This window comes from Podarcis liolepis, assembly GCF_965112155.1.
Source record: "Podarcis liolepis genome assembly, chromosome: 8".
Classification (NCBI taxonomy): Eukaryota; Metazoa; Chordata; class Lepidosauria; order Squamata; family Lacertidae; genus Podarcis; species Podarcis liolepis.
The window spans coordinates 84,781,598-84,794,366 of record NC_139560.1 but is presented as its reverse complement, the minus strand read 5'-3'; the positions used below and the strand labels follow the sequence as shown (position 1 = coordinate 84,794,366).

At 40.7% G+C, this 12,769-nt stretch overlaps 2 protein-coding genes across 2 annotated transcripts in view; both read left to right on the top strand.

Annotated features, from left to right (window-relative positions):
- LOC310713855 (uncharacterized protein) overlaps nucleotides 1–12,769 on the top strand; it is a 305,933-nt gene that overhangs the window by 186,881 nt on the left and 106,283 nt on the right.
- Nucleotides 2,245–5,215, top strand: LOC310714134 (protocadherin gamma-B5-like). The gene has a single exon (XM_083519193.1). The coding sequence runs from the start codon at nucleotides 2,735–2,737 to the stop codon at nucleotides 5,198–5,200; it is 2,466 nt and encodes an 821-aa protein (XP_083375319.1). The 5' UTR covers nucleotides 2,245–2,734; the 3' UTR covers nucleotides 5,201–5,215.

Sequence of the window (12,769 nt, the reverse complement as noted above, 5' to 3'; positions counted from 1 at the left end):
CTATGTAGATTAGAAACCTAAGGAACCTAGAGTGGGCACAACATGGCATAAAAGGATGCTTAGCTTCATAGCGTCTTTACTAGCTTGGGTGGATCTGGAAAGGAGAACTAATTATCTCATACCTAAGATTTACCAGCTCCTGGTGTTTAAATGTCCTCCTCTACACAAAATTGAGTGAAGAGCAAATACCAGTTTCAGTACTGATCCCAATCTTAAGTCAAGATGGGGTCACCAATTAAATGTGACTAGCAAGGAAGGCCTTCAACTTGGTAGAAATCAGATCAGACTTGTAAATAAATGAGTCGATTGTGGATATTTCCAGCCCCTATATTCCTTTAAGTGAAACGACATTGCATCAAAGCTCTTTCTAAACAACTGTCTGAGAGACAGACAGGCGGACAGATAATGTGGAACATTTTCTTAAATACATGCGTTGTGCATTTATTTATTTTTAAATTTTATTTAAAACAAAAATAAAAGAATTACATACAGTCAGAGAGTTATCTTCAAATACTCCACAGAGCTTTGTAAAGTGTATATTCTAAAATCATTTCAATCTTAACAAAAACAAAATGGTACGTAATAACCTCCATCTCTTTGACTGTTGATCACAAATATATATTGTATCAGCAGCAGTGTTGGTCTGCAGGGATTATTCAAAGGCAAGAAGGAAGGAGGAAAAATAAAATAAAATATGTGCTTCATGCACACCAAACTGTGCTGTAGGCCAAGGCACATAGCTGTCAACGTTTCCATTTTTTCAAGGGAAATTCCCTTATTCCGAATAGGATTCCTCGCAAGCAAAGGGAAAAGTTGACAGCTATGCCAAGGCACTGTTCTGCCACATGCCTCATTGTTTGTATAATCTATAAAGTCATCCAAGACTGCATAAAAGTTATCATATTTCCCCTGGCCTCTTGCTTTCTTCAATTTCCATGACAGTTTTTTCAATAATGCTACCGGCCAGATTGCACTGCCTGCGTCATGTATTTCTGCCTCATGATATAGACAATAATAATGATACTGTGTATATGATATTTATAAGTTTCAAAGGGCATTGCATATAATGGGTCAAATTCAGAATTAGTTATCCTTGGATCAATTAGTCAAACAAGACTAATTTAAGTCAAATTTGTTTAAGTGGGGCTACTCTAAGTATGATGGAGTCTGGATTTGACACATTATCTTAGAATTCTTATATTAGTGAGTTCCTGTCAGAGGCAAAATTCATACCATGGAATTCCTGGTTCACAGTTTTTCACATGAGACCAGCTCAATATACATGAAGCATGTTGAATTCTCGAACTCCTCTACCAACATGTTAGCTATGATACTTACATGGCATGAATGCATGAATAGATGGACAATTGTATTTCTGATCATAGCATTGTGGGATATCTTAGCAGGTACTTGAGTTCCTTAAGCCTGCAATGAACAACCCCCTCCAACTCCCTGCTGGGCTCATGGCCAGTAGGGCAGATATGAGGATGGAGGAATGTTCTTGGCAGGGTTGGTGCTAGCTGCTGGAAGGAATTAGGGCACAGGCCCATTACTGACAATTGCAGTGTGCTCAGGAAACAAAGAAAAAGAAGTTTCAAAATGGAGGGGAAAGCTCAGAACATTTGAGGTCCAGCATATAACACCCAGGGCTTATGTATGCAGTTTTGTTCCTTGATTAAATGAAGTTGCATTGACAGTTGGAGACCACATGTAACTTTCTAAAATACTGAAAGGACTGTAGAGATTTCTGAGTAGAATTCTGGTTGTCCTATCCCATCCCCCGGCAAAATAGGGGTCTCCATATTATTTGCATATGTAGAGGGGATGACCCATATCTGTGAGATTGTTAAGTAGCTGGAGTGTTGTATAAGGTCAAAAGCACACACCACCAAGTAAATGAAATCAGCAAAGTGTCTATCATAACTGGACAAATGGGCAGGTGGGGAAAATGGCAAAGGTAAATACTGACACAGTACAACTGTTGAAGGAGAAAGCTACACAAACAGACCAGAAATCATGTGGGCATAAGGTGACAATATAGGACTTGAGATGTGGCACTATTTTCAGTGAAATTATGTAAAGATAAAGACAATTTTCAGACACGGTTCTAGGCTTTCCACACACAGTCTAAGATGCCTGTAAATACCTAATACAATATTTTTCTAATTTGTTTAAAAGTGTTTTATTATAATCAACGATAGCATTCTCATACTGCAGTCTGCTATTCTGATTTTTCCTAAAGAAATAGTGGAAATAGTGCTATAAATTCATTACTGCTTTTTCTTTGCTGCAAATATTAATTTGAAGCTGATTCCTTTTAACCTATTGTAATGGTGAACAGATAACACTTTCCAACAGGCTTATTCAGAAAACCTGTATGAGAATATGGTCTGAGTTATTACTTTAAAATACTACTATGTCATGTCATGAATTGGGGAAGAAAAATCACTGGGAAAAGATTGCAGTTCTCGGTTTCAGACTCACAGTGTCACTGTTGGACAAGGCGGCAATCCATGGGCAGCTGAAGTTCCACTGATGCTTTCTGCATAGAGATCTCTTTGTCCCAAACTGCACATCGGGAATACCAGCAGACGCTGGAACAAACGTTTCAGCTGGAAAACAGAAAACACTGCAGCACATAAAAGCCAAAGGATCCAGTTCTTTTTTTACTGAGGGGAAATATCCTGTCTTGGTGGAAATCTGAAATCCTGTGCTCATCAAAGAGAAGAGGAAAATGAAGATGAGAGGAATCCTGCCTGGAGAGAGCTTTCAAACAGCAGGAAGGTATATAACACTTCTGATATTATCATCTTTGTTTTGTGGAGCAGTTTTGGAAGAGGTTCACTATTCCATCCCTGAGGAGATGGCAAAGGGGTCTTTGGTGGGAAATCTTGCCAAGGATCTAGGACTGAATGCCAGAGAACTGAAGAGCAGAAAGCTGCATATCCTTTCTGAAGGTAAAAAGCCATATTTCTCTATCAATGCTGAAAATGGAAACCTATATGTGAATGAGAGGATAGATCGTGAGGGGATGTGTAGAGAGAGCACACACTGCCTTATTGATTTTGAAGCTGTGGTCGAAAATCCATTGAACGTTTTCCATGTCAGTCTAGCAATCCAAGACATTAATGATAATGCGCCACAATTCTTAGAAGCCAATATTAGACTTGAAATAATTGAATCCACATTGCCGGGTGCCAGATTTCTCCTTGGGAAAGCTGAAGATCCTGATATTGGGATTAATACTCTCCAGAATTATCAGTTAAGCCTAAATCAGTTCTTTATATTAGAAATTAAGCATAGTCTGGATGGCCATAAATATGCAGAATTGGTGCTGCAGAAACCTTTGGATCGAGAGAGTGAGCACTCCCTTCAGTTGATCCTTACGGCCCTGGATGGGGGTGAGCCCAGAAAAACTGGGACTGCCCAGATATGGATTAATGTCACAGATGCCAATGACAACCCACCAGTCTTCACTCAAGAGGTTTATACAGTTAGCCTGAGGGAAAATTCCCCTGTGGGGTCCCCCATACTCCAAGTAAAAGCCTCTGATAGGGATGAAGGTTCAAATAGTCAGATCCATTACACATTCAGTAAAGTCCCAGAAAAAGTGTATGAGAAATTTAGACTAGATCCACAAAGTGGAACAATTACAATTAAGGAGACCCTTGACTTTGAGGAAACAGAAAAATACACTATGACAGTTGAAGCAAGAGATGGAGGAGGATTAGTGGCTCACTGTAATGTTGATATAAAGATTCTAGATGAGAATGACAATGCTCCAGAGATCATCGTGGCCTCCTTATCCACCCCAGTATCAGAAAACTCTGTTTCTGGAACAATAATTGCTCTCATCAATGTAAAGGATAGGGATTCTGGAGAAAATGGAAAAATTACATGTCATCTACAAAGTAATGTACCATTTAAAATATCATCAATATCTAAAAACAACTACAAAATCCACACAGACAGTCCTTTGGACAGAGAAAAAGCCTCAGGATACAACATCACCATCACAGCCACTGACAAAGGTAGCCCCCCTCTCTCCTCCAACAAAACCATCTCCCTGCAGATTTCAGATATCAATGACAACCCCCCTGCCTTTGAAAAATCAACCTACAGTGTCTTTGTGCCTGAAAACAATCCATCAGGTGCCTCCATTTTTGCCATCAAAGCCTCGGACCCAGATCTGGACCGCAACTCACGTATCACTTACTCCATCCTCAACAGCAACATGGAGGAGCTGCCTCTCTCCTCTTACGTCTCCATCAACTCTGAGACGGGAACTATCTATGCACAGCGCTCCTTTGACTATGAGCAATTCAGGGAGTTTCACATCCAAGTGAAGGCCCAAGATGGCGGCTCTCCCTCTCTCAGCAACAATGCCACCGTGTGGGTGTACATTTTGGATCAGAACGATAATAGCCCTCGCGTTCTGTATCCTGTTGCAGGTGCCGAGGGCTCTGCCTTGTTTGAGATGGTTCCTCACTCGGCAGAGACAGGCTACCTAGTGACCAAAGTGGTGGCTGTGGACGCAGACTCTGGGCACAATGCCTGGCTCTCCTATCAAGTGCTGCAGGCCACGGAGCCGGCCCTTTTCACCATTGGGACCCACACGGGAGAGATCAGGACGTCACGAGCCCTTCTGGAGAAAGATGCTGTGAAACAGAAGCTGGTCATCTTGGTGAAGGACAATGGGAAGGCTCCGCTCTCAGCTACTGTGGTCCTCAACCTTGTGATTGCAGAGAACTTCCAAGAGGCACTTCCAGAAATGACTAGGCAATCCAGTGACACAGAACATCATTCTGACCTCCAGTTTTACTTGGTGCTGGCTTTGGCATTGATCTCATTTTTGTTCCTCCTAACGGTGATTCTGGTCATTGTCATGAAACTTCGACAATCAGGAAATCCCAAATTATTCCAATGCTTTGAACCTAATACTTTTCCTAAGGCGCAGGTCATATTTCCACCAAACTATGAAGAAGGAACTTTACCTTATTCCTACCAACTCTGTCTATCGTCAGAGATGAGGAAAGAGCAGATCTCTTTCCCAAAACCCCATATCCAGGTGGCAGAAAACTTGCTATGCAATGATAGCTCTCAGGTGGTTCTTGTGGATGGCAACTGTGGGGATGCCAGTGCCAAAGAGGAGGTTGGTGAGCAGGTAAGTTTTGCTTTCAGAAATGGCCTTACCTTATAGGAATAAAACTAATATTTTTATTTCATTTTACTATATAAAGGGGTCAGCAAAATCAAATTACAGTATTAGCAGCAGTTGCTCTGATAGTGAAGAACTTTTCCTACAAGTAGCTTTTAAATTGCAATGGTAGACGCAGCATAAATTCTGAGGCATACAATAACGGCAGAGTGAGTCTTCATCTCAGGAATTAAAGGAAATGTAGGCATGCATACAGCTTGAGTGTTCAATCTTCCTGTGGGATATTAGCATGTCACCATACATATATAGTTATTTATACATCCCTCATCAATTAAAAATATGGATTTGTACTTTTTCACTTACACAAAGCACAGTTTATTTGTTCTGTTATGATCAGCTTAACTGAAGAATGTATAAAACAAGAATGCTTCCTGTTTATTTGTAGTATAATTTTGGGCTGTGTGGGGCTTCTCTGGAGGATTCATAAAAAGAAGTTGTGTGAAATAACAGCAAGCACAGAAAAAGGCATCCCAAATGATCCATGGGTGCAACAACTTCTGTAGGGATATTTAGTTTAGATAAAATAAATTACAAGAAGGGAAGTGAGACAGCTGTATAGAATTATGAACGAGGTTGAGAAAATGAATAGAGAGATCCCTCTCCCCCATATTACCGGAGCCTGTGGCCATTGGGTGAAGCTGAACATTGGGAGATTCAGAACAGATAAAAGGAAGACCTTCTTCATACAATGCATAGTTAAACTATGGAATTCCTTGTTGACAACTAAATGCAACAAAGTACTTGCCAGAGATGTCTGGGACATCATATCAGTGAAAATGGAAATGGCAGCAAACAATTAGTGTGAATCTTAAGAAACACTTGTATAAGTTTATTTTTTGATGGTATATGACACTGCTGTAGCTTCGTCACATTTTAGTTGTTGTTTAGTTGTGTCTGACTCGTCGTGACCCCCTGAACCAGAGCACGCCAGGCACTCCTGCCTTCCACTGCCTCCCACAGTTTGGTCAAATTTATAGTACAGCAAATAATTACGTTGGAAGTACAATTCAACCAATGCTAGGATGCAACATATTTGGGAGACATGTCCCTAAATTAAGAATTTGTGGGTGGATATAATAAGAGAAAATGGAATAATGACAGGATGCAATTTGCCAATGGATCCTCTCATTGATTTATCTAGTTATTTTAAGGATTTAGTACAACAGAAGACAGATAATTACTCCAACAGTTACTGTCTGTGGCCAGAGCAACTATTTGTCTTAGCAGGGGCTAAGAACACCAACTTTAGGGGAATGGATTACTACAGCATGGAATATTTTATCAATGGTACAACTAAGAGTCAGGGAGGGGAGGCAGTCTGATAACTTTCTGTGTGTTTTTTCATAATTTATTGGTGCAATGAACTTCAAGATAACGCAGACCCACATACTTTATTTGGACCTTTATGAAGGCTATATGCTTTATTTGAGTTCATAATAGGAATTTAATGATAATTGTATGCCTAGCCATTTGGTTTTTATATAAACCATTTCTAAATAATTTACTTATTTAAACAAACAAACAATGGAAATCACTATCACAAGGTGCACCGATGGTCACCTACTTGGGTGGTTTTAAAGGGGGATTAGAAAAAATCATTGTCACATTGGCTATATTATGTCTAGTACCAGACACCTCTGAATGTGGACCAAGGGCAGAGCTTTTGAGGGGCAATTGGTTGGCCACAGTGGGAGAAAGGATGCTGGACTCAATAGAGCTCTGGCCTGATCCAGCAGGGCTCTTCTTATGTTTTTATGAAATAGAATTGTGTGCAATGTTTCTGTGTGATAGACTAGCAGATGAAAAACTAGAAGCATGTTGAAAATTAGGCAGCACTCTGGTTGTGATCCCTTGGAAATGTCAGTTCTGTTCAGTGGGGTTCCAGTTTCAAGGGGATATATGGCAGGCAAAAATATTTAAAGAGGATACACATCTCCAGATTGGGTTTATGGTCTTGTAGGCAGTTCTATGGAGCAATAAGAGGAGCTATTACCTTTAATGCGTACAAACTGAAAGTAAATTACTTTAGTTATTTTCTAATAAGACCTGTATCATATACTCTTTCAATTAGACACAATTGATTTCTTCTAACACCTCTTGTCTCTCCACTGTTCTCAGTTCCCAAACTTCATGATGCTATTATCATAATATGAAATCATGTGTAAAGTGCCAACAAACATTTTATCCTGTTGGATCATGCCTAGCTTCCGTCAAGGTGTTCCATTGTGCCAAAAGCTGTTTAGTCATGCTGGCCACATGACCTGGAAAGCTGTCTGTGGACAAATGCCTGCTCCCTCGGCCTGAAAGAGAGATGAGTGCTGCCACCCCATAGTCGCCTTTGGCTGAACTTAACTATCCAGGGGTCCTTTACCTTTTTTTACTGCTGGTAGAGCAGCTACAGCCATTGGTCCTACACTTGTGCTGTCTTCCTGCTTTGATCACAGGGGAGCAACTGCTAAGCAAGGACATTTGTATGGCACCAGCAGGTAGGAGGCAGTGGCAGAGTCTGATGTAGAACCAATACCAGCGAACACACTTTTATTACCTAGTGCTGCCTAGACAGAAGCTACATGTGTTGCATCTTATCTTATCCTCAACAGACAGAGAGAGAACTCTTGGAATAGTAAGTTACTTTTGGAATTCCTACCCAACACTGAAAATAACTTGTACTCTGTTCCATAAATGTTGATAGACATCCAACAATATAGAAGAGATAAAAAAGAGAATAATTTCAGTAGGTTGTTTATATTAATTCTATTTAAGGAAAAAATACAGGAGACTTACAGCTCTCATTTTACTATATAACTGGATATTTACATATTAATAATAATGTTTCCATACTTCCAATAAAAAATGAAGATGTGTATAACCTTCATGTAATTGCAGTATCAGATACGACCCCAATTTTCACAGTACTGAAGAGCCACAAACATAAATGAGGGTAGCTGTACACTAAGAAAGAACACCAAGGAAAAGCTTTCTCAAATGCTCCACTCAGTGAGCAGAAAGGAAGGTACAGTATGTGCTGGAGAAACACCTGCATTTATTCACCTCTGTCTATTTTCATAGAACAAAATGCAGTTCCTTGAGTGGTCCTCTAAGTGTCAGTGTTGGCCAGTATGAGAGCCAGAGAGAGGATAGACATCCAGTGATGCTTCCTAGACTGCAGTAACTCCCATCCCTGCTATTCAGAGCAGGCCAACTGAAGAGCACAGAGACGGAACTCTTGCAGAGAAGGAAAAATCTCTTTTGCTTTGCACAAATATAAGAACAAGGGCAGTTTATTCTTCCTCAGTGATACCTCATGTTGTTTCCTTCATCATTGTGAGAGCTTGAGCATAGGAAACTGAGAAAAGGAAGCAGCCTGTTTTTGAGAGAACCAGCCAGATGGAGAGAAGGCACCCAGGGAATGGCAGGGCACTCACAAGGCAAGTACTGCTTCTCTCTCTCTTGTCTTTTACCTGTTGGGCTGCATCAGAGCAGATTCATTATTCAACCCCTGAGGAGATGGCAAAGGGTTCCGTTGTGGGGAACCTCGCCAAGGACCTGGGACTGAGCGCCAAAGAACTAAAACATCGCAATCTGCACACTGTGTCTGTGGCTAAAATGCAGCATTTCAGTATCAATGCAGAGAATGGAAACCTCTATGTAAATGACAGGATTGATAGGGAGGGGATATGTGGCAAAAATCCAAATTGCTTTGTTAATTTTGAAGTTGTGGTGGAAAACCCTTTGAATATTTTTCATGTACTAGTGGAAATACAGGATGTTAATGATAATGCACCCCAATTCCTCAATGATAATATCAGCTTGGAGACAGGTGAACTAACTTTGCCAGGCACTCGATTTCTCCTTGGGAAAGCAGAAGATCCTGACATTGGGATGAATTCTCTCCAGGATTACCAGCTGAGCTCCAATCAGTACTTCAATTTGGAAGTTAGAGAGAGAAAAGATGGAAATAAATATGCAGAACTGGTGCTACAGAAACCTCTTGATCGAGAAAGTGAACAGACCCTTCACTTGGTTCTTACCGCTATGGATGGGGGTGAGCCTAGGAAAACTGGGACGGCCCAGATACGGATTAATGTCACAGATGCCAATGACAACCCACCTGTTTTCAGTCAAGAGGTATACAAGCTCAGTTTATCTGAAAATGTTCCTGTTGGGTCACTTGTTCTCCAGGTTGCAGCCTCTGATAAAGATGAAGGTTTATATGCCCAAATCAGGTATCATTTTAGCAACATACCTGCAACTGCCGAACGGAAATTCAAGCTGGATCCCATCAGCGGCCAAATCACACTACTGGAGCAACTGGATTTTGAGGAGAACGATGAATATACTATGACAGTTGCTGCAAAAGATGGAGGTGGATTGATGACACATTCTAACATTGAGCTAAGGGTTCATGATGAGAATGATAATGCCCCGGATGTGACCTTAGCCTCCATGTTCAGCCCAGTTCCTGAAGATTCTCTGCCAGGGACAGTTATTGCTCTGATCAATGTAAATGACAGAGATAGTGGAGATAATGGGAAGGTTACTTGCTACTTAAACAATGATATACCCTTTAAAGTTCTTCCCTCATCAAACAATTTCTTCAAGCTCCAGACAGACAGTCCTTTGGACAGAGAAATAGCTCCTGCATACAATATTACAATCACAGCCACTGATAAAGGAACTCCACCTCTTTCCACACACAAAACAATCTCACTACAGATCTCAGATATCAATGATAATGCCCCTGCTTTTCAGAGATCAACCTACAGCATCTATGTGCCAGAAAACAATCCTTCAGGTGCCTCCATTTTCACCATCAAAGCCTCTGATCCTGATATGGACCAGAACTCACGGATCACTTACTCCATCCTCAACAGCAACATTGAGGAGCTTCCCATCTCCTCCTATATCTCCATTAATTCTGAGACCGGCACCATCTATGCCCAGAGATCCTTTGACTATGAACAATTCAGAGAGTTCCGGCTGCAAGTGAAGGCCCAAGATGGGGGTTCTCCCCCTCTCAGCAGCAATGTGACCGTCAGGGTGTTTGTTCTTGACAGAAATGATAACAGCCCTCGTATCCTGTCCCCCTCACAAGAAGCCAAGGGCTCAGCCTTGTTTGAGATGGTGCCTCGTTCGGCCGAGGCAGATTATCTTGTCACCAAGGTGGTGGCCGTGGATGCAGATTCTGGACACAACGCCTGGCTCTCCTACCACCTGACTCAGGCCACTGAGCCGGCACTTTTCACGGTTGGTTCTCATACTGGAGAGATCAGGACCGCCAGGGCCTTTGTGGAGAGAGACGCTGTGAAACAGAGACTGGTCATTATGGTGAAGGATAACGGGCAGCCGTCTCTCTCGGCCACCATGACTCTGAACCTGGTGTTTGCTGAGAACTTTCAGGAGGCCCTTCCGGAAATGAAGAGCCAACCCAGCAGCTCGGAGTATCAGTCTGACCTGCAGTTCTACTTGGTGCTGGCCTTAGCTGTGATCTCCTTCTTGTTCCTCTTGACTGTCATTCTGGCCGTTACAATGAAGCTCCGTCACTCAGGGCATCCCAGGTTCCTACAGTGCTTTGGTCCTGTTCCCCATTCCAAGAATGGTGCCATCTTCCCACCCAACTTTGAAGATGGGACTTTGCCCTATTCCTACCAGCTGTGTCTGTCTTCTGAGACCAGGAAGAATGAGTTTGCCTTCCTGACACCCAGTGTTCAGATGGTAGACAATATTATTGGCAGTGAGAAACCTGCTGTGCCTTTTACAGGCAACAGTGGAAACAATTTTCATTCTGAGATGGCTAATGGTGAAGAGGTAAGATTTGTTCTCTGCAGTTACATGCATGGTACACTCTGTAGTTCTTTACCGTTAAGTGACATTTCAATACAACCTTTTATACTGCAGGTGTACCTGTCTTTTTCAGTCTTTAGTTAGTTTTTCATATAGAAATCAATAGGTGGGGCTTTATTTTGTATGTTCATTTTAATTATTTATTAGCTTTCTATACTCCCTTTCATCCAAAGATCACATGGCAGCTTGCAATATAAAAGCTCTCATGTGTCATCATCTTTCCTATCTGTTCTAAGTAGCTGAGGCTAAACCACCTGGTGCAATTAGCTATTTCGTAGTCAGTTGAGGTATTCCATTTTCTACTTTCAGGGCATATTGCAATTTTTTGTTTTTTGTTTTGCTGGTGCATTCTTCAACATTTGACACAATAATAGTGTATTAATAGTCAATGTATACTGGATTGTCCACACATCATTTTTCTTTATTGCTTGTTTTGAGCTGCCTCCCCAGTGTTATTGCATTTTTGAAGAGAGCAGCTGTCATTGCATTAGTCCTTAGCACAGAGCAAGGTAACAAAATCTAAACTAGGTAATAAGATTTACATAAACTTACATGAAAAATAGCACTACTTGCTAGTTAAACTATTGCCATTTGTAGGGGCACTACTGTATAATGAAAGTGGGACAAAGAATAAACCAGAGCATTGGTGTTATAAAATGTTGCAGGATTTCAGCAGGAAGATATGGGACACTCACTCACATTAGTCACAAAGCGGCTTATTATCCCATAAATAATAACACAGTAGAACATCACAAGCACAATAAAAATCATATAAAATAATAAACAAATCATCAGTAAAGTAAAACAACCACCTTTTAAAATACACTTTTAACAAAACAAGTTTAAAAATAGGCTAAAGTCATATTATAAAATTCACAAAGCATTACAGCTCTCATAGTCCACAAAACAATATCAAGAACATTAACAAAGAACCAAAAACAAAATAAGCATTCATACATCATCATGAGTCATAATAAAAATGGCATGGGGGGGCTTATGATTAACTTAAATCTCCCTAAAGCTAGGCTAGTTATAAATCTCTTTTCTTCAAGATTTGTTCGGGGGGGGGGGTGTTGGTTACACACATACACACACAACGCACATGTATACCTTGCATCAAGTACGTTGTGCCATGATGAATGGACAACTACAACATTCACCCAGTTATTACTATTGCTATTGTTATTACAGTTATTACTATTACTATACTATTATTATTATCACCCAATATAGTGTATCTGTATCGTTTTTAACCTGTAGTGAGCTGTAGCAATCTGGATTTATGTTATAAATTGATTTTAATCTAGTACTAGGCTGCTTATATTTACAAGTCTGAAGAGGTTGCCTATAGTTTATATTGAAGATCATTGTAATACACACCCGCACCCACAACCCCGGTGGTTCAGATACAGAATTTCCCTGTTCCATTCAATAGCAAGAATTGGGTTCCTCTCCTTAAATTGTTGGCATTTAATTGAACATTGGCTGCAACATGTAACCCATTATTTTAATACAGGATTTCATCTGTAATGTGGATGCAACATTTTTTGTGCATCTTTGAACTCCACAGAAAATGCATTTGCTTTAATTTTTTGGAGATGTAAATGGTTGTGCATGTTCTCAATGCTGCCTCTGTGGACAGTTGGGAAAAACATTGTACAAAGTACTTTGACATCATGGTTCAGATCTAGAGTTTCCCTGTTTCAT

Excerpts from the sequence above, each read along its gene's own strand:
- LOC310714134 (XM_083519193.1), top strand. The coding sequence starts at position 2,735 with ATGAAGATGAGAGGAATCCTGCCTGGAGAGAGCTTTCAAACAGCAGGA.